The following is a 22618-nucleotide window of genomic DNA, read 5'->3' on the forward strand; positions in this document are numbered from 1 at the left end:
CAAAGATGGCGAACAAGACGGAGTTAGAGGAGAGATTGCGGGAATTATGCTGTATCGGCGATGAAAGAAATGCAAAACTGCTTATCGAACGAGGTGTCAGCATTAATACAGCGAACGCAATGAACGGCTGGACGCCTTTGCATTGGGCAGCGAAAAGGGGACATGCAAGCATTGTGAAATACCTTGTGGAGCAAGGGGCAGATGCCACAGCACTGACCAGTAAAGGGGAGACTGCAGCCCAGCTTTCTAGTGACACTGGTATAAAGCAGATGCTTGGCGAAGGGAACAGTATGGGCCAAAGCACGGTCACTGAAACTTTGCCTATTGTACCGAATTATCTTCGAAATCCGGAGTTTTTCTATGCAGAGAAAGATGAGCCCGGGGGGTGGGTACAGAGTGGGCAAGGTGTTTCAAACTCAAGCAACCAAGAGTCATCGTTGGTAAATGGACAGCAGAAAGGCACGATGAACACGAACACTTCATCAAATTCAAATTCTTCGTGTGCTGCGCAATCAGGAGAGGAAGTCGTGCTAAAGTTGAGAATTGCTGATTCAGAAGAAAAGGACTTTATTGAACTTGGCCTTCACAGAAGTAATCTCACATTCCAAAATCTGGAAACAGTATGTTGTGAAGAACTGGGTATTGAGTCTAAGAATATAAAGAAAATAAGAAAATTGCCAAACACTATTGTTAGAAATGATAAAGATGTGACAAGACTGCTACCATACCAGGAATTGGAGGTAGTGTTGACAGGAGATAAAAGTTAACACTCCATGTTTTAGATGTAGTTGAGGGGTGGGGAGGGGAGAGGGGACTGGAAAAAGATTGTGTGTCATTAGGAAAAAAGAGAAAGCTACTCATATTTCACAAGCTAGACACTAACATTAGGCCAAATAAAAACAACAACAAATGTTTTCTATAAAAAGATGGCAGTCGGGTGCTTTTTTTGTTATTTGTTATTTCCTCCATAGTCAAATTCTCCAGAAGCAAACTTGCAAAATAATTCCTGACCTCTCCAGTATGGACCTAGCGTGCCGAGGCTTAAATGTTTGGCCTGAGTTCATATTAAAATGCAGGCAAAAGCCATGTCTTGTAGAATTTTTTTATACTTAATTGAGGATTTACACCTGTTGGTTTTTGTTCATTCCAACATTCCCAATAACAAATATTAGAAAAGAGAAGCGGCCCCAAAAATGAAGCGGGTGGGGACAAAAACATTTGTCTTTTTGTTGTTGTTTTTTTACTTGGGCTTATCTAAATATGAAGAGATCATAATTTGCCAAAACATTTAAATTTGAATGTATGGAAAGACTATTTTTGTTTGACCCAACAGAAAAAAATAAAATGAAAAACATAAATTTTTGAGAAAGGCTGCAAAATTCCAACTGAAAATCTTAATAGATGATTTAATATACATGTATGTTCATTTTGCTTTAATATTTCTACAAGTTCCAGCTCTTGTGTCAGCATTGGCCCATATACATGGCTCTTAAGCTGGGTCATTTACTACCTTATGGACTTACTGGCAACTTCATTTCTAGAGGATTTGTTTCAGAAGCATGGCTAACCAAGCTGAAATTTCAGCAAACCCTCCAAGTTAAGACCATTTAAGTCGCCATGGCAACTAAAACTTTGGAGCAGCTGGCGACTAAATGGGAACCAATCCGCCAGCCTGCAACTTAAATTGAGATGAAGGATTGAAAGCATGAGCTTAATTTAGCGACTAAAACTTTTCACTGGACTAAACTTGAGCAGTTGGTGGCCAAATGGTCACTAAGGAAAAAAATAAACTTGGAGGGTTTGCTGAGCTCGAATTTGCCATATAATGAGCCCTGTTTTATTCAGAATGACAGCATTTTAAAAAAAAAATGAAATCTATATATACTTAGGAATATTGACCAGGGGGAATGTAGTGGTAATTGGTTGAAAAGGAAATGTCAAAACCAATTTACAACACAAACTGTGACTTTGCCACAATGAACAACAGCATTTCTTATGGTTTGAAAAATGTTTCAAAATCCCTACTTAGCATTTTTTTTTATTGTACTTGACATCCTTATCAAGTTGTGGGCTTGATTTTACACACAAAATTTCAATCAGCCCTATATGTACATGTATATCACAGCTTTTTTATTGGTGTAATTTATTTCTAATGACCTGGAGTTGAAAAGTGTGTGATTGTACATAATTTGTTTACAATAAATATGGAGGACACTCCTGTGTCAGTTTCACAAATAAAATGACATGAGCTGACTTCTTGACTTCAATATATTATAGTTGAATCCCAATAACTTGAATCTCCTGCTAACTTGCAGACTCTTCGCTTGCTACCACTAACATATGACAGGAAACTGAGAGATCTTTTATTTCTCTATAACTGTTGTGTTTCCGCGGGGTTTTTGGGGGGTGGTATTTCTGGATACACTGACCTAAATATTGATGGATATGTTACTTTCGTCACGCATGGCTGGTCCCGCTCTAAAAACCCCACCCTCGTACTTAAACCTGCTTACTGTAAAACCGCAACTTTTCAAGCTTCTTTTTTCAATAGAATTGTAAAACCTTGGAACACTATCTGTAACCTCGTCCCTCACGACAAATTTTCTAGCCTAAATTTATTCAAATATTTTCTGCGCTCCACTTATTTTACTTTACTGGACACTACCTATGATATAAATTTGACATGCCCTGCACCTGGTTCCTCTTCTGTAACTGCCCTTGCCACCGCACTTAATTTTTGTGATATATATTATCTGCATCTTGTTTTCTAACTATTAATAGCTATAAGTAATTAATTAGATTTTTTAACTATAATTTTTAACTATAGGTAATTAGATTTATTGTATTTTTTTTAAAAAATTTAAGATTTTTATCACCATTCTTACTACCGCTGTAGTTTTTAGGGTTGCGCCTCGCATGGGTTACATTATTTTCCCGTTCGCGCAATTCCATTTTGGTCCTTTTAGATAGATAGATAGTTTAATTGATATTTTTACATGACAGTCCAAAACTGAATTGTGTAAAAATTTACAAAGAGATAAATTATTTAAAAAAAACATATATGATACAACTATTAAAATCTATTTCTTCTTATTATTGTAAATTTTGAGACCAATAAAGTTGAAAGACAACTTGAACCTTTTCTAATTCCCCTTTAGGTCATTTTCTTACTAATTTTACCCTCCAGTTATTGGGATTGAACTGTATAATCCCCCCTCCCTCCCCCACAAAAGGAAAATTTTTTTGACCTGGTAAATTCAATATCTGATCTTATTAAAAACTATCAATGGTATATTGCAACTCCTGCATTTTGATTGGTTAACAGGCAATGGTATATGAGCTCATATACCATTGACCACAAATTTGGTAGCCGATACGCGTCAACGAAAATAGCTGGGGAGCTCAAATATTGCAATTCTTTGGGCATTTTTAATAAAACAATTATTCCACTCGCGCTTGTTGGATACGAGATCGTTATAGCCAACTCGGCGCTACTAATCGTGGAGTAATTGTTAAATATGAGATCTAGCTGTGTAGTGTTACTAATAGACCTTGGCAAAGTGTGAGTCAAAAAGACATGACAGCAATCTCTGTTTAGCCTAAATACCACTCTGGTTAGCCCACAGTCCTGCCAGCAGTTCGGTTTGACATTGGGATTAGGTATTTCTGGCTCACTTGTGGCTTAGTCTATACAATTCTCTGGTTAGCCTAACAAGCACGCTGTTTAGCCTGAAAATGGTAACCTTTATTTGAAGGTTAAGTAATACAACTATATATTTTTGTTACATATAAAGTTGCTTACTGACTCGCATGGCTCTCTGGCTTACATTGTTACTAATTTCTGATAATTACCGTATTTACTCGAATAAGCGCCGCCCCCGATTAAGCGCCGCCCTCGAATAAGCGCCGCAATTGGGACAAAAAAAGTTAATAAGCGCCGCCCCCGAATAAGCGCCGCAGCCCCGATGCGGCGCTTATTCGAGGGATTCCGTTTAACTAAAAACAGCACTACAAATCAATTCTAAAACAAACTGGGATATTTCTTTTTATCAAAAGCGATGTTTTGCAGTTTAATTTGTTTGTTTTCCGCTCGCCCATAAGTTTTCTATCCAACATTTTTACAATATGTAGTCTCTGGTAGTTCTGTATATGTTGGGAAGGTCGCGAACTTTACCAGGACAGCTTGCACCACTTCTCTCTTCAGCAAGAGACGAATACTGACTATCAAAAGACGCTATTTTCAATTACTGTAAAATATAAGATTTCTTGTGGCGTCCAAATTTTAAATAAGCGCCGCCCTCAAATAAGCGCCTCCCTCGAATAAGCGCCGCACTTGAAGCGCAAAAAATTAAATAAGCGCCGCGGCGCTTATTCGAGTAAATACGGTAAGTGTTGTTACCGTGCAAAAATTAATATTGTGTAGTTCCAAAAATTATCCATACCTCCCCCACAGAAGGTATTTTTTCTACGAGTCCCCACCCTTTGGAAATTCCAATTACCCGTAAGCTTCATACATTTCCTTCAAAGTTTTGGTCTCTGAGACCCCCACCCCCAGAAATTTCCAATCCCTTCTGTGGGGGGGGGGGGAGTGTGGACATTTTCTGGAACCAAACATTGAACCAACAATCAATCAGAGACACTACATAGATTGACAGAGTGTTAAGTAATCAGTATGGGTTGAATGACAAGCTTATGTCATGTTATAAGTATAATATAAGCACAGGCAAAAATTGTGCTGTAATAGACCCTTCCACAGTTTTTCTAACTTTTTACATGGACTAGTTGGCAAAAATCCATCGACGCCGCTGGAAGAGCATGCTGGTTTCAGTAAACTTGCCATGTTTTATAGTGATATGCTAAAGACTTAAGAAGATATAGCTCTGCAAACTCGCAAAATTTTACAGACATTTGTATGGTGGGGGTGGGGGACAAGTTTGTGTCCTCCACCCTCACAACAATCCAAAGCATGTAAAAGCTTGCAACCTTGTGGAGCAATATCTTCGCTCATTCCGACATATCACTCTCAAACTTTGCTAATTGTATGGTGCCCTTTTCACAGGGACCGCGGAGTTGGGGTAGCTGGGTGTGGGGCTCTTAGTCTCCCCCCAATTTTTCCGAAAAATATAGACTTTCAAAGAGAAGGGTCTTTAAAGCTCCCCCACTTCAAGTCACTAGTCAGCTCCCCCCACCCCCACCCCTCCAATTGGAAAAATGCTCTGCAGTCCCTGTTTCAGCACCAAAATTAAAAAAAAAAAAAACATGGAAGGGTCTATTTAGATAGAAAGCTAACATGGTTACCAATTCGAAAGAAGAGCAAACATAAAATACATAATTTATTTGTACAATATGACTGGTAATTTTGGAATACTGTTTGAGCACCCGCTGTACAACAATTGCCATAACTATTATGGCAACCGGTGGTAAATAATAATAATAATATGATTATAATTTTCTTCACTAGAAACACATCAGAAACAATAAAACACACGAATCCCTACAAATCTTAATTTCATAAGGATCAAACCTGTATCTACAGTACGATAACTCCCTCTGAAAGTAAACTAGTGAAACAAAGTATTTAAAGTGATAAAAAAATCTCTCTAGAAACTTTTTTTTATAGATTCGAGTCCATGTCCTTACAGACTTTCTTGAACGATTCAAGATGGTCATAGTACTCGGTCGGTAAAACATCTTTGCCTGCCAAACAATGCTCCAAGTAATCTCTTCGTGGCACTAAACCTTCTTGATAAAACTCATCGGTAACCACATAAGTTGTCGCTTCAAGTTTTATCCCGTCTGAAGTCTCCACTGTCACCATTTCGCGACGATAACATCCTTTGGAGACCATTTCGAAGACATCTAATTTCTCCAATCCCCCAGCTTCTAAAGTGTATAATACTCCATGTACAACGGAGTTTTTCTCCGGCCTGATGTTACCAGAGCCGCATCCATCGACTCTCCTAAACGAAAAACTCATCTTGTAGTCTGACAACTTAGCGCCGACTCGCTCGGTGAAGAAGGCTTTTCGATCGTTCATCCGGTTCGGGTTCATATTCGAACCGAAAGCGAAGTACATCTCTTTGGCAGTCATGGAGGCGTTGAAGTTTCTGCAGAAAAGAGTAGGATTGAAGTTGGCTGCTTTTGGAGACAGAGATCCTTTTAAAATACGAGTAAAAACACTTGTAAAGTGGTTTCTTAGACGAATCACCGACATCCGTGTCAAACACCGCAAGGCAGTTCCCGCTTTCGCATTCACAAGACGAGAGGGACTGGAGACAACGACTCAGGGGAGGGGGGCAGGGAGGGCAAAAAAGTTGAGTAGGGGAGGAGTACCTGGACTAGAGAGTCGCCCAGATTATTTTGCTTGGTCGCATTTTTGCTGTTGTTTTTATTACAACTACACCTGTTTATCGATGTTACCGACAAATTATTTTCTACAAAAAGATAAAAAGCTCTAAATGGGGGGGGGGGGGGGGGGTGTATAATGTAAAACTTAAAAACAGCAAGGGACCGCAAACGATAATGCTGTTAACGTAGGATCTAATAAGAGATCTGCAGTTATGCGACGACATAACAAGCAATACTGCAAGGCTGATCATACTACGTGAAAAAGCAAACTTTGCGAGACACCAACACGACTAGAACTGATAGAGCAGGATTGCAACCGTGGACAGCATGGCGTGGCAAATCAAGTAATAACGCCAGCTCGAAAACCAACGCAAATAGATTGCACAATGACCCGTTCGGTAAAATGGTCCTCACAATCTCACAAATTGAGGAATATCACAAATTTTGATATTGAAAAATTAAAAAAAAAAACAATCAGGCCGTCTTGGGTAAGTGGGGATTGTTTTGTAGAAATACAAATTTAAGGTAGCTTTATATGTTGGTCCACATTTCATGTACAACGCAAGTCTGACACGAAGTCATGTTTTCTTGGCGAAGCTACAAAGATCTGTGGACACGACGAGGATAGCAATCTTGGAAAAGAAGGTGATTATTATTACAATTTAAAAAATTCGACCCGGCTAGTCGACCTCATCCAACCATTATAGAGGGTCCTGTAGGGGGGGGGGGGGGGGATTTATTTAATTCCATTTCCCAGCTCAAATTTTGTCCAAATCTCATTTCAAAGCCTAATGTTTTCCCGATTTTCCAAATCCCAGTCCCAATTCAATTGTTTATTTGTTTATGACCCAGTCCCAGTGACCCAAATCTCATTTTCCCAGTGAAAATTTGCCTAAATCCCAGTTCACATTTTACCCCTTTAGGCCCCTCTTTAGCAATGAATAAACATGATTTTGAGTTTTGCATCAGACATTAATATATTGTTGTGGTTGAATTTTAAATGACCAATGACCCCGTCTGCTGTGCCTCAGAGAGTCGAAGTCGCTTCTCAGAATATTCGTCAACAAAGAAGGCCAAGTTATTCTTATCATCGGCATTATGATTTGGCTATAAAAGAAAGTCTTCTAGAACAGATTTGAAATGACCCTTAATTCGCTTCCTAACGATAAGCTGAGGTTACTGATTGTTGTGAAGGCAAAAGTGAAGGAGGACGGATTTTGCTACATCGGTTGGGACATGGAACGACATAAACTAGTAAGGCCTGTGCTTCGAATATGTTCTTTTCGCTGGCTACGCAGGGACGCGGAGCTACAAATCGGAGAGCAACACCTCTTTAGAATAAAACGCTTCCCTCTTGAAGGGACCTCGTACCCTCATCGTACGAATGATATCCTTGTGGAACACATTGGACCTTATTATAAAGCGGCGGACAATTCTGATGTCGACGAAGAGTTGTACAACATTTTAATGAGTCAGAGTCACGAAAATATTAAAGAGGTATTTGGAAACAATTATCAATTTGACGGGAAATGCGTCTTCGAGCATACCAAGTGCCCATCTGTTGGAATATACAAATGCAAAAGGAGAAACTTACAGAAAAAGCCGCGGCGGAGATGTGAAATCCGCAGTGAAGATGAGGTAGATGTATTCAACTACATGATCACTGCAGTAGACGATTGGCTGCCAGATGTCGATATAAATGAAGAGATACTGGTTATTCTTGGTTTGGCGAGACCTTATAGCGGTTCATCATTCCAGTATACAAGATTGCGTTGTTTTGTCATAGTCGTGGGGTTTGTAACCAAGTGCACAAGTGCTCAAAATTGTTCTCGTTTTGAAAGTCAATTGACACAGTCTGAAGGTTTAAACTTGAATGGAATTTATTCTGATGTAAACTACCTTTCGCCACAATCTTTAGCGTTGGGAAGAAAACGAAAACTTGAAGAGTCTGAAGACGAATGTAAGAATTTTGCCATTGAAGGCAAATTAACATCACGCCGATTAAAAACGTAGTTTTTGGAGAGCTCTCTTCGTATTTAGCCTCAGGGTTCGGCAGTTTGTATCATATTATTTGTACAAGTCTTGCATATTTATTACGGTGTAATTTCTGTTGGCTAGCGATTTTATTAAATATGTCCAAATAGCTTGGAAACTGGCACACGCACTAAAACTTTGTAAAAAGAAACGAATTTAGACTCAGGCTTTGACAATTAAGGTATACGTATCGCGGAAGGAAAATTGGCGTTTGCGTTCAAAGTGAAAATGTGTGTAAACCGTCTATTGTAACCCCAATAAAGTATATATTTTCTGAAAGCTTATTGAATAAAGATTGTAATTTGGGATTCTGTTTAGATCATATAGACAATGTAAGCAACGTCAGCATTTTGCTTGCAATTATGATATTGCGCAACATTAGGTTTATTTGCGAGAGTGAGAACACATTAACGTGAGCACCTAAACTTTTATGTGGAATTTGATCTACATATACATTGTATTGGTCTAAAAAATGGTGTGTCAGATTTTTCTTTTCTTGCTCCGTTATTAACCCTGTAGGGGACCTTGTGTCCTCTTGTTTTGCCTCCCAGTGCAATTACCTATTCAATGTTTGTTGTACTAATTAAATCTGTAAATAAATAAACTATCCCATAACATAAGAAGTTTAAAGAAGTGGTAGAAAAAAAGAAAATTTATTTTGGAACACCACTAGTAAGTTGACCCGCACGCAAGAGCATCCGAGGGGGCTGTTTGGTGTCCATCTACTAATTTTTAACTTCAAATTCTAATTTTAAAATCATATTAAATCTTTAAAATTCTTCATTTCTCTAAATTTAACTAATCCTTTGAGGAAAACTATCTCCTCCCAAACATCCCCCAAAACACCACAAAACATAGGTTTGTGAAATAAGCTGACAGGTTTTGAATTGCTTAAAACGCGAACGAGATATTTGCATTAAACCCAAGTTAAAGGAGAAGTCCACTCCAGAATGCCCATTTATTTTCTTTACGCCAATAAAAAGTTTACACATAGCTATGTTATTCACCAACATTTCAGCCTCCAACGTTCGCTATAACCCTACGAAATCTTTCCCAAACCTCGACAACTGAACGCCGTCATCTTGGAGCTGGTAATGTATGTGTGACGTCAAAGAGCTCAGCCTTACAGATGGCGGGAAAATTTTTATTGTTTTTTGGAGCTCTGTTTGAGCAAAATGGAGCCGCACAAACAGGCATTTTGACAAACAAAAGCCACTACGAAGAAACAAGGAGTTTTGAGTATTTTAATTTTCCCCGCCAAACTTCAGGATGAGCTCTTTGACGTCACGCATACATTACCAACTCCAAGATGGCGGCGTTCAGTTGTCGAGTTTTGGGAAATATTTCGTAGGGTTAAAGCGCACGTTGGAGGCTGAAATTTTGGGGAATAACATATCTTTATGTAAACATTTTATTGGCGTAAAGAAAATAAATGGCCATTCTGGAGTGAACTTCTCCTTTAAGCAGTGGGAAAACGGCCTTCAGGTGTACCCCCGCCTTAAGCGGTGCCTCTATTTAAATTGAAGAAGCAGAGACCGATACAACGTAGAATGAGAGAGTTAGTCTTGTACTATATTTCGGCTGGCCAAACCAGCCTTCTTCAGGTACAATGAAGTTTACATTGGCTATGTTTAAATTTATATGGTGATAATGATATCTTACGAAATACCGGAAATACGTAAAACTAAATACAGGAAATATGTAAACAGTGTGCTAGTATAAAACAAAAAATTTAAAATATGCTAAGCTTAAAAAATGACAACATAATAATATAAGTAAACAAACTAATAGGTTTCTTCGCGTATGTTAAGGCCATCGGGAACAAGTGTTCTGCCTTTTAGAATTAAAAAAGCTTCCCTGGCCTTACGGATTGAGTCTCGGTTAGAGAAGACTTTTTCGATGGGGATTAATTGTATGTCATTAGCAGTGTGGTTAGGCGAGGAAGTGAAATGTTGTGCGGCTGTAGTGGGTTTAGATTTACTGTTGGGGTTATCTATGGTACGGCGGTGTTCATTAAATCGGTCTTTTAAACGTCGTTTAGTTTCTCCTATGTATTGTAAATTACAGCGGTTACATTGAATTATGTAGATGAGGTTTTCAGTGTCACAGGTCAGGTTAGATTGAATGTGGCGCGTTTCACCAGTAGAAAAGAAGGTATAGGTAGTTAGTCCGTCAGTAATATAAGGACAAGTGGCGCAGTTCTTTCCACAACGAAAAGAACCGGATGGAAGTTGCGGATGCGGGTTAGTCAAATTAGAAGGAAGTTTGGCCTTCACTAGTAAATCGCGAAGGTTAGGGGAGCGCCTGAAAGCAACAACAGGCAACTGTTGAAAAACAGTTTTGCAGCGATTAGAAGAGAGTAAATGAAAATGTCTTTTGATGATGTTAGAGATGTGAGGAAGCGATGGATTAAAAGTAGTTATAAATGGTACACGTTTATTTTTGTTGACGTCTTTCGTTTGTAAGGCAAGTCTACGGGGGATGTCGGTCGCGCGTTGTATTTGTTTGGTGACAAGGTTACGGTTGTAACCTCGTTTGAGAAGGTACGTTGTAAGTTGGGCAGCGCGAGTATTGAACGTTTCGTCGGTAGAACAAATGCGTCGTAAACGGAGTGCTAGACTGAAAGGAATGGCTTTTTTAGTATGTGAGGGATGGCAAGAAGAGTAAAGTAAATGTTGGTGTTTGTCGGTAGGTTTGGTGTAGAGGTCAGTACTGATGTCACCGTTGTCATTTAAAGAGACATTAACGTCAAGAAAAGGTACGTTAGTTGAAGAATGTGAGCTGGTGATGCAAACACAAGATCAAGACTCTCACAAAGGAACTCTCGCAGCATTTGGAACTATTACGCAACTCTTGCTCAACAGATGCTTTTAATTTTTACAAAACCAAACTGGATACTATGGCCTTATCGCTTGAGTCCCTGCTTGCGAGAAGACGTGCCAAAAAGACTGCTCCCATCCGCCATATTATTAACCACAACCGTACCGATAATAGCATTAACCCACAGGTCAACGCTAACGCTAACAATCACGACATCTCTGTACCATCTAATGTTACACATAATGCCTCCACCTTAATTCATTCAGCAACTGTCACTCCCACACGCAAACGCTCTCACCGTAAAACTAAACCTGTTAACATTCAACTTGATAATTCTTCTGTGATTAACCTCTCTAGTTGTTCTCTGTCTACCGACGAGATATCTGTTCTCTCACGTGGACTTACATTCTGTCCCACACCACGACATATCAACTGGCCGGAAGTCTCAGCTGACATATACGATTTTTCACGACGTATGCGACTAACTGAATTCTTTTTTGACAAAAACAACCAAACGCCCGACACTAACGAACCCGACTGTCCTTTCCGTAACAAGAGCACTTGGAATCCCCCCTACAACAGAGACCGAGCTCTAAATACGTTTTTAGACGCTGTTAAACTCGACATAACTACCCACAAACCTAAAACTATCCGTGACAACCTTACAGCCACAGAACGACAGGCCATCCGCCAACTGCAGCAACGACAAGACATAATTATCAAACCCGCCGATAAAGGTTCCGGTACTGTTGTTATGGACAAAACTTGGTACATCAATGAATGCAACAGACAACTTTCTGACATCAAATTTTACGAACGCTCAGACAAAGACATCACTGCGAACGTACAAAAACGAGTCACTAAGTATGTTGACGGTATATACGATGACGGATTTATTGACGACAAAACCAGACAATACCTTATACAGACCGACGTAAAACCAGGACGATTCTACATACTACCCAAAGTACACAAACCCGGCAATCCAGGACGCCCCATCGTTTCATCTAATAGCCATCCCACTGAACGAATATCCCAATTCGTTGACTACTACCTTCAACCTTTAGTTCATAAACTACCATCCTTTGTTAAAGATACTAACGACTTCCTTAACAAACTCCTCACCATCAGTTCTTTACCCGCCAACTCTATGTTAGTCACACTCGACGTTTCATCACTATACACTAATATTCCACATAATGAAGGTATTTATGCCTGTGACCACTTTCTAAGTACTTCCTCCCATAAAACCATTCCAACCACCAAACTCTGTGACCTCATTCGCATGATTCTCAACTTTAACAACTTCACTTTTAACAATAACCACTACCTTCAAATCCACGGCACAGCCATGGGTACCAAAATGGCTCCATCTTATGCCAACCTTTTCCTGGGCTATTTCGAAGCCAAAGCTTTAGAAAATGCCCCATTCCAACCCCACACTTGGTTTCGATATATCGATGATATTTTTATGATCTGGACTGAAGGTCTGGATAACCTAAAAGTCTTCATCGATTATCTCAACAGCATTCATCCCACCATCAAATTCACCAGCTCACATTCTTCAACTAACGTACCTTTTCTTGACGTTAATGTCTCTTTAAATGACAACGGTGACATCAGTACTGACCTCTACACCAAACCTACCGACAAACACCAACATTTACTTTACTCTTCTTGCCATCCCTCACATACTAAAAAAGCCATTCCTTTCAGTCTAGCACTCCGTTTACGACGCATTTGTTCTACCGACGAAACGTTCAATACTCGCGCTGCCCAACTTACAACGTACCTTCTCAAACGAGGTTACAACCGTAACCTTGTCACCAAACAAATACAACGCGCGACCGACATCCCCCGTAGACTTGCCTTACAAACGAAAGACGTCAACAAAAATAAACGTGTACCATTTATAACTACTTTTAATCCATCGCTTCCTCACATCTCTAACATCATCAAAAGACATTTTCATTTACTCTCTTCTAATCGCTGCAAAACTGTTTTTCAACAGTTGCCTGTTGTTGCTTTCAGGCGCTCCCCTAACCTTCGCGATTTACTAGTGAAGGCCAAACTTCCTTCTAATTTGACTAACCCGCATCCGCAACTTCCATCCGGTTCTTTTCGTTGTGGAAAGAACTGCGCCACTTGTCCTTATATTACTGACGGACTAACTACCTATACCTTCTTTTCTACTGGTGAAACGCGCCACATTCAATCTAACCTGACCTGTGACACTGAAAACCTCATCTACATAATTCAATGTAACCGCTGTAATTTACAATACATAGGAGAAACTAAACGACGTTTAAAAGACCGATTTAATGAACACCGCCGTACCATAGATAACCCCAACAGTAAATCTAAACCCACTACAGCCGCACAACATTTCACTTCCTCGCCTAACCACACTGCTAATGACATACAATTAATCCCCATCGAAAAAGTCTTCTCTAACCGAGACTCAATCCGTAAGGCCAGGGAAGCTTTTTTAATTCTAAAAGGCAGAACACTTGTTCCCGATGGCCTTAACATACGCGAAGAAACCTATTAGTTTGTTTACTTATATTATTATGTTGTCATTTTTTAAGCTTAGCATATTTTAAATTTTTTGTTTTATACTAGCACACTGTTTACATATTTCCTGTATTTAGTTTTACGTATTTCCGGTATTTCGTAAGATATCATTATCACCATATAAATTTAAACATAGCCAATGTAAACTTCATTGTACCTGAAGAAGGCTGGTTTGGCCAGCCGAAATATAGTACAAGACTAACTCTCTCATTCTACGTTGTATCGGTCTCTGCTTCTTCAATTTCAGTTTTCTATGTGTCAAACCGATTAGATCACTCAGTTGATCCAACGTATACCGGTAGGAGATCGTACACGGTTTGCTTGCTTGAACTTTTGATAGCCTCTATTTAAATATGCCCAAAACTTCCCAAAACTAATAAATTTCCCCGAAATAAGATAAGAACCGCAAAATAGTTAATGTTAAAATGTTCCCACCAAAACCATTAAAAGTTCTAAAAAAATTGGTCCAATACAATGAATGTGTAGCGATTAAGAAGGGATCCGGACAGCCAATAAAATCGTGCACTGATCAGTCTAAAAGTCCACAGGTCTGATCTTCATTTCAGCCCTTTTAACTGAATATTCAAATCCTTTCCAAGTTTTCCAAACGATGCCATCGCGCCATGTTTGACCGTCCATCAATCTGGTTGGTGTGTACTGTCCGTTATGGTAGAAACCATTCAGGTTGCTATAGTAACAGTGTTTGTACCACCAGGCTCCTTGAACATTCACAGCGCAGTTAGAAGTAGACTTTATGTCGTTATCTTGGTCTTTAGTTGTGAATGAATAACCATTATGATAAGCCATTGAATCGCCAGCGGTTCCTGAAATAAATGTAGCATACACTTTATATCAGTCAGATGCGTGTGTGTAGTGTATTGCGTTACCTTTGTACTAAGTATTGCATTGCACAACTTACAACAACCTCGTTCCCAGGGTCTCTCTCTACCCACCCCTCAGAACGAGAAAATAGGCCCTGGGGACGAGGTTACCATTACTACTGCAAGGACATTTTGTTTTACTCAATCATATTGTAAAATAACTTGGTAAAAAATATTGGTAAAAGTAAAATACCTCATCACGCGATCATGTAAAGAATATAGTATCTTGATTATTGAATAATTTTCAGTTAAGGGGGGATTATTCCTTCCGTTAAACATGGGTTTAACGGAAATATCTTGTTCGCGTCTCCGAGGAATCCAAAAACGCTTTCATTATCCCATAAATTTATGTTTAACGGTGTTTTGTAAATTTTTGGATAATTTTTGGGGATGTTGGGAGAAGATAGCTTTTTTCTCAAAGGATTAGTAAAACGTAGAGACATGAAAAATATTGGATATTTAATGTGATTTTAAAATAGGAATTTTAAAGTTTAAAATTGGTAGACGGACAAAAGACAATCCCCTGACAACCTGGCGTGCTCTTGCGTCTTGCGTCTGGGGTCAACGGCTTGGTAATGTTTTAATTATTTTTTCTTTCTTCGATCCCTAATTTAACTCACTCACTCACTCACTCGCGCAAAAATCAAGAGAGGGAAAAGAAAATGCAAAGAGGATCGATGCCACTAAAGTCCCAGAAATAAAGACAGCATTTCAGCTGGATCTCAGAAACCGCTTTCAAGCCCTTGAGGAAGAACCAGGCGAACATGACCTCAGCAATTTCCACCAGACAGTGACAGAAGCAGAAGAAGTGATCCTGGGATTCAGAAGAAGGAAGAAAAAAATGGATAAAGCAAGGAACATGGGAAAAAATCACAGAAAAAAACACAGATGAAGGAGAAGTTAAACTAAACAAGATCAGAGACGGTGAAAGACCATTGCAGAAAGAAATACCAAGAACTGGATAAGGAGGTGAAAAGGATGGCCAAGAGGGACAAGAAGGACAAGATAACCTGGCTGAGGAAGCAGAAGAGGCTGCAGCCCGGCAAGACCTGAAGACGTTATATACCATCTCGAAAAACACTCCAGGGTGGATACAGCAGTGGAAACAGGCCTGTTAAGAATGAGAATGGCAGGGTTCTATCTAGAGTAGATGACAACTTGAAGAGATGGCAAGGGCATTTCCACAGTATTCTCAATCGACCAGACTCTGAAAACACAGCCCCAATACCCGAAGCCACTCAAGACGTTGACATCAACACCACCCTCAATCTAAGAAATCAAGAGGGCCTTCAAGGAGATGAAAAACGGCAAAGCGCCTGGAGCAGACGGCAATGTGTTGAACTGCTAAAAGCGGAAGAATATCTGATATCCATCATCCTTCAGAATATCTTCTAAGAAATCTGGATTTCCGAGAACATGCCTGAAGATTGGAAGACTGGTTTGATCGTAAGGCTTGCCAAAAAAGGAGACTTTTCTGACTGTAACAACTGGATGGGTGTTACACTCCTGAGTCTCACAAGCAAAGTGTTCAGCAAGATCACACTAGGGTGCATGACTGCTGCCCTGCTGGAGGAGGACATTCGTAAAGAGCAAGCTGGCTTCCGTAAAGGGAGATCCTGCAGTGACCACATCTTTACTCTCAGGCAGATCTTTGAGCAGGCGGAGGAGTGGAACAGCACAGTCTATGCCAATTCCATAGACTTTGAAAAAGCTTTCAATAGCATCCAGAGGGAAACGCTATGGCGCATCCTTCGACACCACGGAATACCATCCAAGGTATTCAATATCATCAGGATGCTGTGTCACGTGAAAACCAGGTGACAGAGCCATTTACCATTCAAACGGGCGTAAAGCAGGGGTGCATACTCTCTCCTTTTCTATTCTCTCTCTCTGTATCAAATGGGTCACGAAGAACGCTACACAAGATCAAAGACGCATTCGATGGACTCTCTCTGATGTGCTCAGCGACCTTAATTTTGCAGACGACATCTGCCTCTTAGCCCACCGCCACACAAATTCAGTATAATCCCCCTTACGTGAAAGAAGTCACTCTATATATGACTACGCTACAGTATACAAGGTCGCCAAGATGTTTTTAGGAGTTGGGCTATAGTTTAACGAGCCCGCGCAACGAGTCAAAATAGTAACAATGAGCAATTGCATACTGCATATCTGTTTCTAAGGACAGATTTGTCATTAAATTGATTTTAGATCAATATCAAGCCAGGAATGAGAAACACACACACCTGCATACCTGCGCCGGCCTATAGTGGCAACTCGACAAAATAATGAACAAGGCAAAAGCTTTAGTGCCAGATTACACCGCCTACATATACTTCTCGATGGATAGGGAAACTAATGGTATGGGAAATTCAAAGTGCAGGTTGATTCTACCAATTCACAAATGCTTCAAAGGCTGGTGCTCAATACGAGATAAGGCCAAATAAAAAATAAAAAAATGTTTCTGTGGTGTATTTAATACAGAAAACAGTGTGTAAACTCCGAGTTACAACACACACATGGCAAGAACTCAACTAACTCGATCGTACACGGCCTTCTTGTCACGTGACGACTGTGCCAGGACTCCACATTCCTCTCCCCCCCCCCAAGTTCTTAAACAAGCAAGAAAACAAACGTCAACGAGAAAAAAAAAATTAACGCCTCTGCCCTAAAACTTAAAACTGTTCACGGGGAAGGGAATGCGTCCATTAGTAAAAACGCTGCGGGGGGTTTCTATTCCTCGCTGGGTATCGCCTGACAGGGGTAGTTGGCCCCGAGTCCCGAACCATTGTTGCACTGTGTGGTTCTCTGTCTCCATGGGCAACCTCGGGGTCATTTACATCAGGTACGGTTATCTCTGGATCCACACCTTCCTGCTGCAATGGGCTAGTAATTGGCAATGTGACACCAGGGTTGAAACTTTCTGTGGGTCGAGCAACTAGTTGATCGTGGTGTCTTCGAACCACAGTTCCATCTTCCAACTCAATTCTCGCAGACAAAGGACCAGTTTCCTGGATGATAGTTCCTGGAATCCACTTGGGGCCTCTGGAGTAGTTTCGAACATTCACTGAATCAGCGACTTCCACTTGACGCATTCGGCTATGCTGATCATGCTGTATCTTCTGTCTTGACTGTGCTGAATGAACCCTTGCCGCTACATCTGGTCGCAGCAGATCGAGATGTGACCTCAGACTTCGTCCCCAGCGTAACTGAGCAGGAGACTCACCCGTGGTGCTTTGGGGGGTAATACGATAACTTAATAGGAACCGAGCTAACTTGGTCTCGACAGTACCATCACCTTGCTTCTTCATCCCTTGCTTAAACGTCTGCACCACTCGTTCTACAAGGCCATTTGATGATGGGTGATAAGGAGCAGAGGTAATGTGCTTGATGCCATTTTTCTGTAGAAATGACTTGAACTCGCTACTAACAAAATTGGACCCATTGTCTGACACTACAATCTCTGGTAGGCCGTGTGAAGCGAAGGTTGTCCTCAGCTTTTCAATGGTTGCGCTGGAAGTGGCAGAATTCACACAATGGATATCCATCCATTTAGAATGCGCATCAATAATTAGGAGAAACATCTTGCCCATAAAAGGACCGGCATAATCTACATGTACTCGAGACCAAGGGCGGCCTGGCCATTCCCAAGGGTGCAACAGTGAACTGGGTGGCTTCTTTTGGTGGCCTTGGCAGGTAACACAGCTTTTCACCTTTTCCTCCAAACGTGAGTCCATTTTCGGCCACCACACATAGCTCCTAGCTAGGCTTTTCATTCTAACAATACCGGGGTGGGACTCATGTAGTATGTTCAACACTTCCTCTCTCCCCTGTGGGGGTATCACGACCCGGGATCCCCAAAGTAGGCAGCCAGCATGTACACTCAATTCCTCTCTTCTAGCAAAATAAGGCTTCAGGGCTTCTTCTTCGACTGCCATGGGACATCCGTGAAGGACGAACTGCAGAACTTGAGAAAGTACTGGATCACGGGCTGTCCACAACTTCACTTTAGTGGCATCCACTGGGCTGGTGTCGATGGTCTCTAGAAGGTGTATAATGTCCCCTGGGATGGGCGTGGTATCTGGAGCAACTGGAAGGGGTAGACGACTGAGGGCGTCTGCGTTTCCATTCTCTTCACCAGGGCGATAAATAAGCTCATACTCATACGCAAGCAAAGCCAATGCCCATCGCTGCATCCTACTTGAGGCCATTAGAGGTGTGGCTCATTCAGGGTTAAGCAGCCCCAAAAGTGGTTTGTGATCTGTGTAGACCTTGAAATGACGTCCAAAAAGAAATTGATGGAACTTCTTCACGGCAAAAACTACAGCTAGTGCCTCTTTATCTAGGTGGCCATAGTTCCTCTCTGCTGTGGAGAGTGTTCGTGAGGCATATGCAACTGGTTTCTCTGAGCCATCTTTCATAACATGGGCCAGCACTGCCCCAATACCATAGGGTGAAGCATTACAAGATACCACCAACTCTTTCTCAGGATCATAATGTGCGAGTACATCTGATGATTGAAGTCGATTCTTGGCCTTATCAAACGCCTCTTGTTGCTCTGTACCCCATCCAACAGATATCTTTCCTCAGAAGCTCGTGCAGTGGCTCCAGGGTGGACGATAGGTCGGGCATGAACTTGCCATAGAAGTTAAGCATCCCTAGAAAGGACTTCAGCTCAGAGGGATTGGTTGGGGTTGGGGCCTCCTTGATGGCCTTCACCTTTGCTTCAACTGGATGGAACCCTTCTGCGTCAATGCGGTGCCCCAGGCACTCCAAAACGGGCTTCATAAATTGGCACTTTTCAGCTTTGAGCCGCAAGCCGGCATCAGAAAGGCGTCCCAAAACTTTCTCGATGTTGTCTAGGTGCTCTTCCGTGCTGGGCCCTGTGATGAGGATATTATCTAGCAAGACTCCTGTCGAAGGTATTCCTTGCAGCAAACCCTCCATGGTTCTCTGGAAGATGCCGGGCGCTGAAGAGACCCCATACGGAAGGCGGTTATATATAAAAAGGCCTTTATGGGTGTTAATTGTCAAAAACTCCCTTAAGTTCTCATCCACAAGCATCTGCTCATAAGCATGGCTCAAGTCTAACTCAGTAAACGTTTGACCCCCAGCCAACTTTGTGTATAGATCATCGAGCTTGGGGATAGGGTAGCCATCCAATTTCGAGACCTTATTGACGGTAAGCTTGTAATCTCCACAGACTCTTACTGTGCCATCACTTTTCATAACTGGGACAATGGGTGTGGCCCACTCGGAATATTGAACGGGTTCAATGGTTCCTGCCTTCTCAAGTCTTTCCAGGTCCTTCTCAATTTTCTCCCTGAGAGCATATGGCACTGGTCTGGCTTTATGGAAAATGGGGGTGGCTGTGGGGTCCACATGGATCTTGGCCTTTGTCCCCTGTAGGGTCACCAGACCCTCCCCAAATAGCTGTGCATGTTTCTGCAAAATCTCTCCAAGTCGCTTGTCATGCGAAGTAAGTTGCTTAATCCTTGGCCAATTTAGCTTAATTTCTTCCAGCCAATTCCTCCCCAACAGAGCTGGGCCTTCTCCACTTACAACTAACAATGGCAAGGAGTATTCGCCCCCTTCATAATGTACATCAACTGTATACACCCCTTCGGGCTTGACCTCTTCCCCAGTGTATGTACGAAGGACAATTCCTGATTTCTCCAGTGGCGGTGCCCCGTTTTGTGAGACAAGGTGTTTGTAGATGCCTTCACTTATCACTGACAATGAAGCCCCTGTGTCAATTTCCATTTCTAGTGCTTGCCCACCAACACTCAGCTGTACTTTGCATGGCAAAGGTCGTTTACCGCCAAGGGTAAACAAAGAATATGCACCCACATCCTGTTCTCTCCCCATTGCCTCCTCTCCCCCCCTCTAGGAGATGGGTATCCTGTGGGGTGTCTGACTTCTTATTAGTACTAGGAGGTGGTAGTTTCCCTTTCTTTTTGTTCTGGCACACTCGAGATAGGTGATCCAACTTTCCACAAGCATAACATTTCGCATCCTTAAAATGACAGCTTTTGGGGTAGTGATTACCGCCACAGCGATAACAATTAACTTCGCCACCCTTTTCCACTTTAAAATCGACTATGTTGAGCGAAGTATCCCCTTCCTGAGGGCCCCCCTTTTGTATCTCCGAGGCATCCTTATCCGCGGCCTCAATGGCGAGAGCCAGATCGAGCGCTCGCTTCAGGGTTAATTTCGGTTCGGCTAGTAAACGACGCTGTATTCTGATGTCGTGAACACCACACACAAGCCGATCACGTAGCATTTCATCTACTGTTGCCCCAAATTTACAGTGTTCGGTCAGGTGCCTCAACTCAGCTAAAAACATGGCAATTGTCTCACCTGGTTGTTGAGTGCGAGTGTTAAACTTGAATCGTTGTACAATAGCGGAAGGCTTTGGCATGAAATGTTCCTGGGCGATTTTCGCTAAATCCTCATAGGTTTTGGTCTTCGGGTCCTCCGGAGCGACCAGACTTCGTATAAGCTTGTAGGTTTTGGCTCCCAAGCTAACCAGGAAAATGGATCTTTTTTTGTCCGGATCGGTTATCTCGTTTGCTTCAAAAAAGTGATTTACACGCTCAGTGTAATGGCGCCATGAACTGTGTCAATTTCCCTTTGTTATTCGAGAGTTAAAAATTGTTCATCTGATGAACTAGATTTGAAACACCCTATGTTAAAATCTAGCCAATCATATCATGTGTCCCCAAAGCAACTCGTTTCTCTTGCACAGTCTTCGCCGGCTAAGAGGGACAAGTAGCTCTGGGGACAAAAATGTGATAGCAACGGAAACTAACCAACCTGAGTAACCTCCAATGCTCAGCTGGTACTTATTCTCCTCACTGTCAACCGCAAACAAATCGTACTCGGCATAAGCAGTGTTACCTTCAGTGTCTTCCAGATCGACACGAAGCTTGTATCTTCCACTGCTAGTCAGGCGGTTTAACTTATCCAACCCGAGCCAAAATTCACCAATCAGGTTGCCGAAGCCAAGTTTGTAGTCTGTCCAACCGAGGTAGAAGTCTACCGCACCATCTAGTCTCTTTTGGAACACTGTCCACCCCCCACCGGCTGTTGTTTGGTCACAGAACACATCAAAGGAACCTGGGCCATCAGGCTTGATTGAATAAACACCGTCCACTCGTTTACCAGATTTGTACAACTCACCACAGTTCTTAAAAGCTGTTGAACAAAACTGACAAGGTTAATTGTCCTGGGGCTAAACCAATCTTGAAATTAAATGGAGAAGTGGTCGCAAGTCAAATACTCGGGAAAAATTTGTTTTTTGGAGTTCCCCAAGGGGAGTCAAACCCATGACCTTCCAGAATACCGGTTGAAGCGCTCTAACAACTGAGCTATAGGGGACTCATGGTGAGCGAGGTCATAATACTGGGTTCTTATGTGAGACACATGTTCTGCTAACTGCAAGGCTCAAATATGTCCAATAAATGAATAAATGAATAAATGATAAGTGAAATGGTGACTAGGCATAAATAGATTGTGCTCGGCAACTTTTAGCGTTTTGAGCAACTTTTTGTAGTACAAGCAACCTAGGGCAACTTTTGCCTTCCTTGGCAACTTTTGAGCAACAAATTGATATAAAACCGATCCAAACCATAAAAGGTCGTCTCATTCAAAGGATGTTATTAAAACTGGTTTTATCAAAACTGATTTTTATTTTAATTATAATATTTTTTTAAATTTTTGGTTTAAATTTGGTTTAATTTTAGTTTATTTTTATTTTTAAAAATACTAGTGAGCGGCACACAGCATAACAATGGCTTTTTGGACTCTTTTAATGATTGTAAGAATATTTAATATGGCAACAAACAAACAAACACGTTTTGAGTATTTATCTAAAACAAAACGACTCTAGGGAGCAAGCAACTTTTCTAAATGTTGGTGGCAACTTTTTGATATTTGAGCAACTTTAGAGCAACTTTTGG

The 22618-nt window shown here is 41.3% G+C and overlaps 2 protein-coding genes and 1 pseudogene across 3 annotated transcripts; 1 reads left to right on the plus strand and 2 right to left on the minus strand.

Moving 5' to 3' along the window:
- Positions 1–1954, plus strand: LOC144662625 (ankyrin repeat domain-containing protein 40-like). The gene has a single exon (XM_078523484.1). It carries the CDS (start codon positions 6–8, stop codon positions 765–767), a length of 762 nt encoding a protein of 253 aa, XP_078379610.1. The 5' UTR covers positions 1–5; the 3' UTR covers positions 768–1954.
- A 2653-nt stretch (positions 1955–4607) lies between these two features.
- LOC144662248 (gamma-glutamylcyclotransferase-like) lies at positions 4608–6238 on the minus strand. Its single transcript, XM_078523017.1, has one exon. It carries the CDS (start codon positions 6212–6214, stop codon positions 5615–5617), a length of 600 nt encoding a protein of 199 aa, XP_078379143.1. The 5' UTR covers positions 6215–6238; the 3' UTR covers positions 4608–5614.
- A 2778-nt stretch (positions 6239–9016) lies between these two features.
- On the minus strand, positions 9017–21876 carry LOC144664150 (fibrinogen C domain-containing protein 1 pseudogene; annotated as a pseudogene). The gene is made up of 3 exons (XR_013572755.1): positions 21474–21876; positions 14118–14600; positions 9017–9891 (listed from the first exon to the last, which is right to left on the minus strand). The product of XR_013572755.1 is annotated as a fibrinogen C domain-containing protein 1 pseudogene (transcript).
- Positions 21877–22618: the final 742 nt, after the last annotated feature.

This window comes from Oculina patagonica, chromosome 8, assembly GCF_052425735.1.
Source record: "Oculina patagonica isolate OP01 chromosome 8, crgOcupat, whole genome shotgun sequence".
NCBI lineage: Eukaryota > Metazoa > Cnidaria > Anthozoa > Scleractinia > Oculinidae > Oculina > Oculina patagonica.

Bases quoted from the DNA above. Each gene is read 5' to 3' on its own strand.
- LOC144662625 (XM_078523484.1), top strand. From the start codon at position 6: ATGGCGAACAAGACGGAGTTAGAGGAGAGATTGCGGGAATTATGCTGT.
- LOC144662248 (XM_078523017.1), bottom strand. From the start codon at position 6,214: ATGTCGGTGATTCGTCTAAGAAACCACTTTACAAGTGTTTTTACTCGT.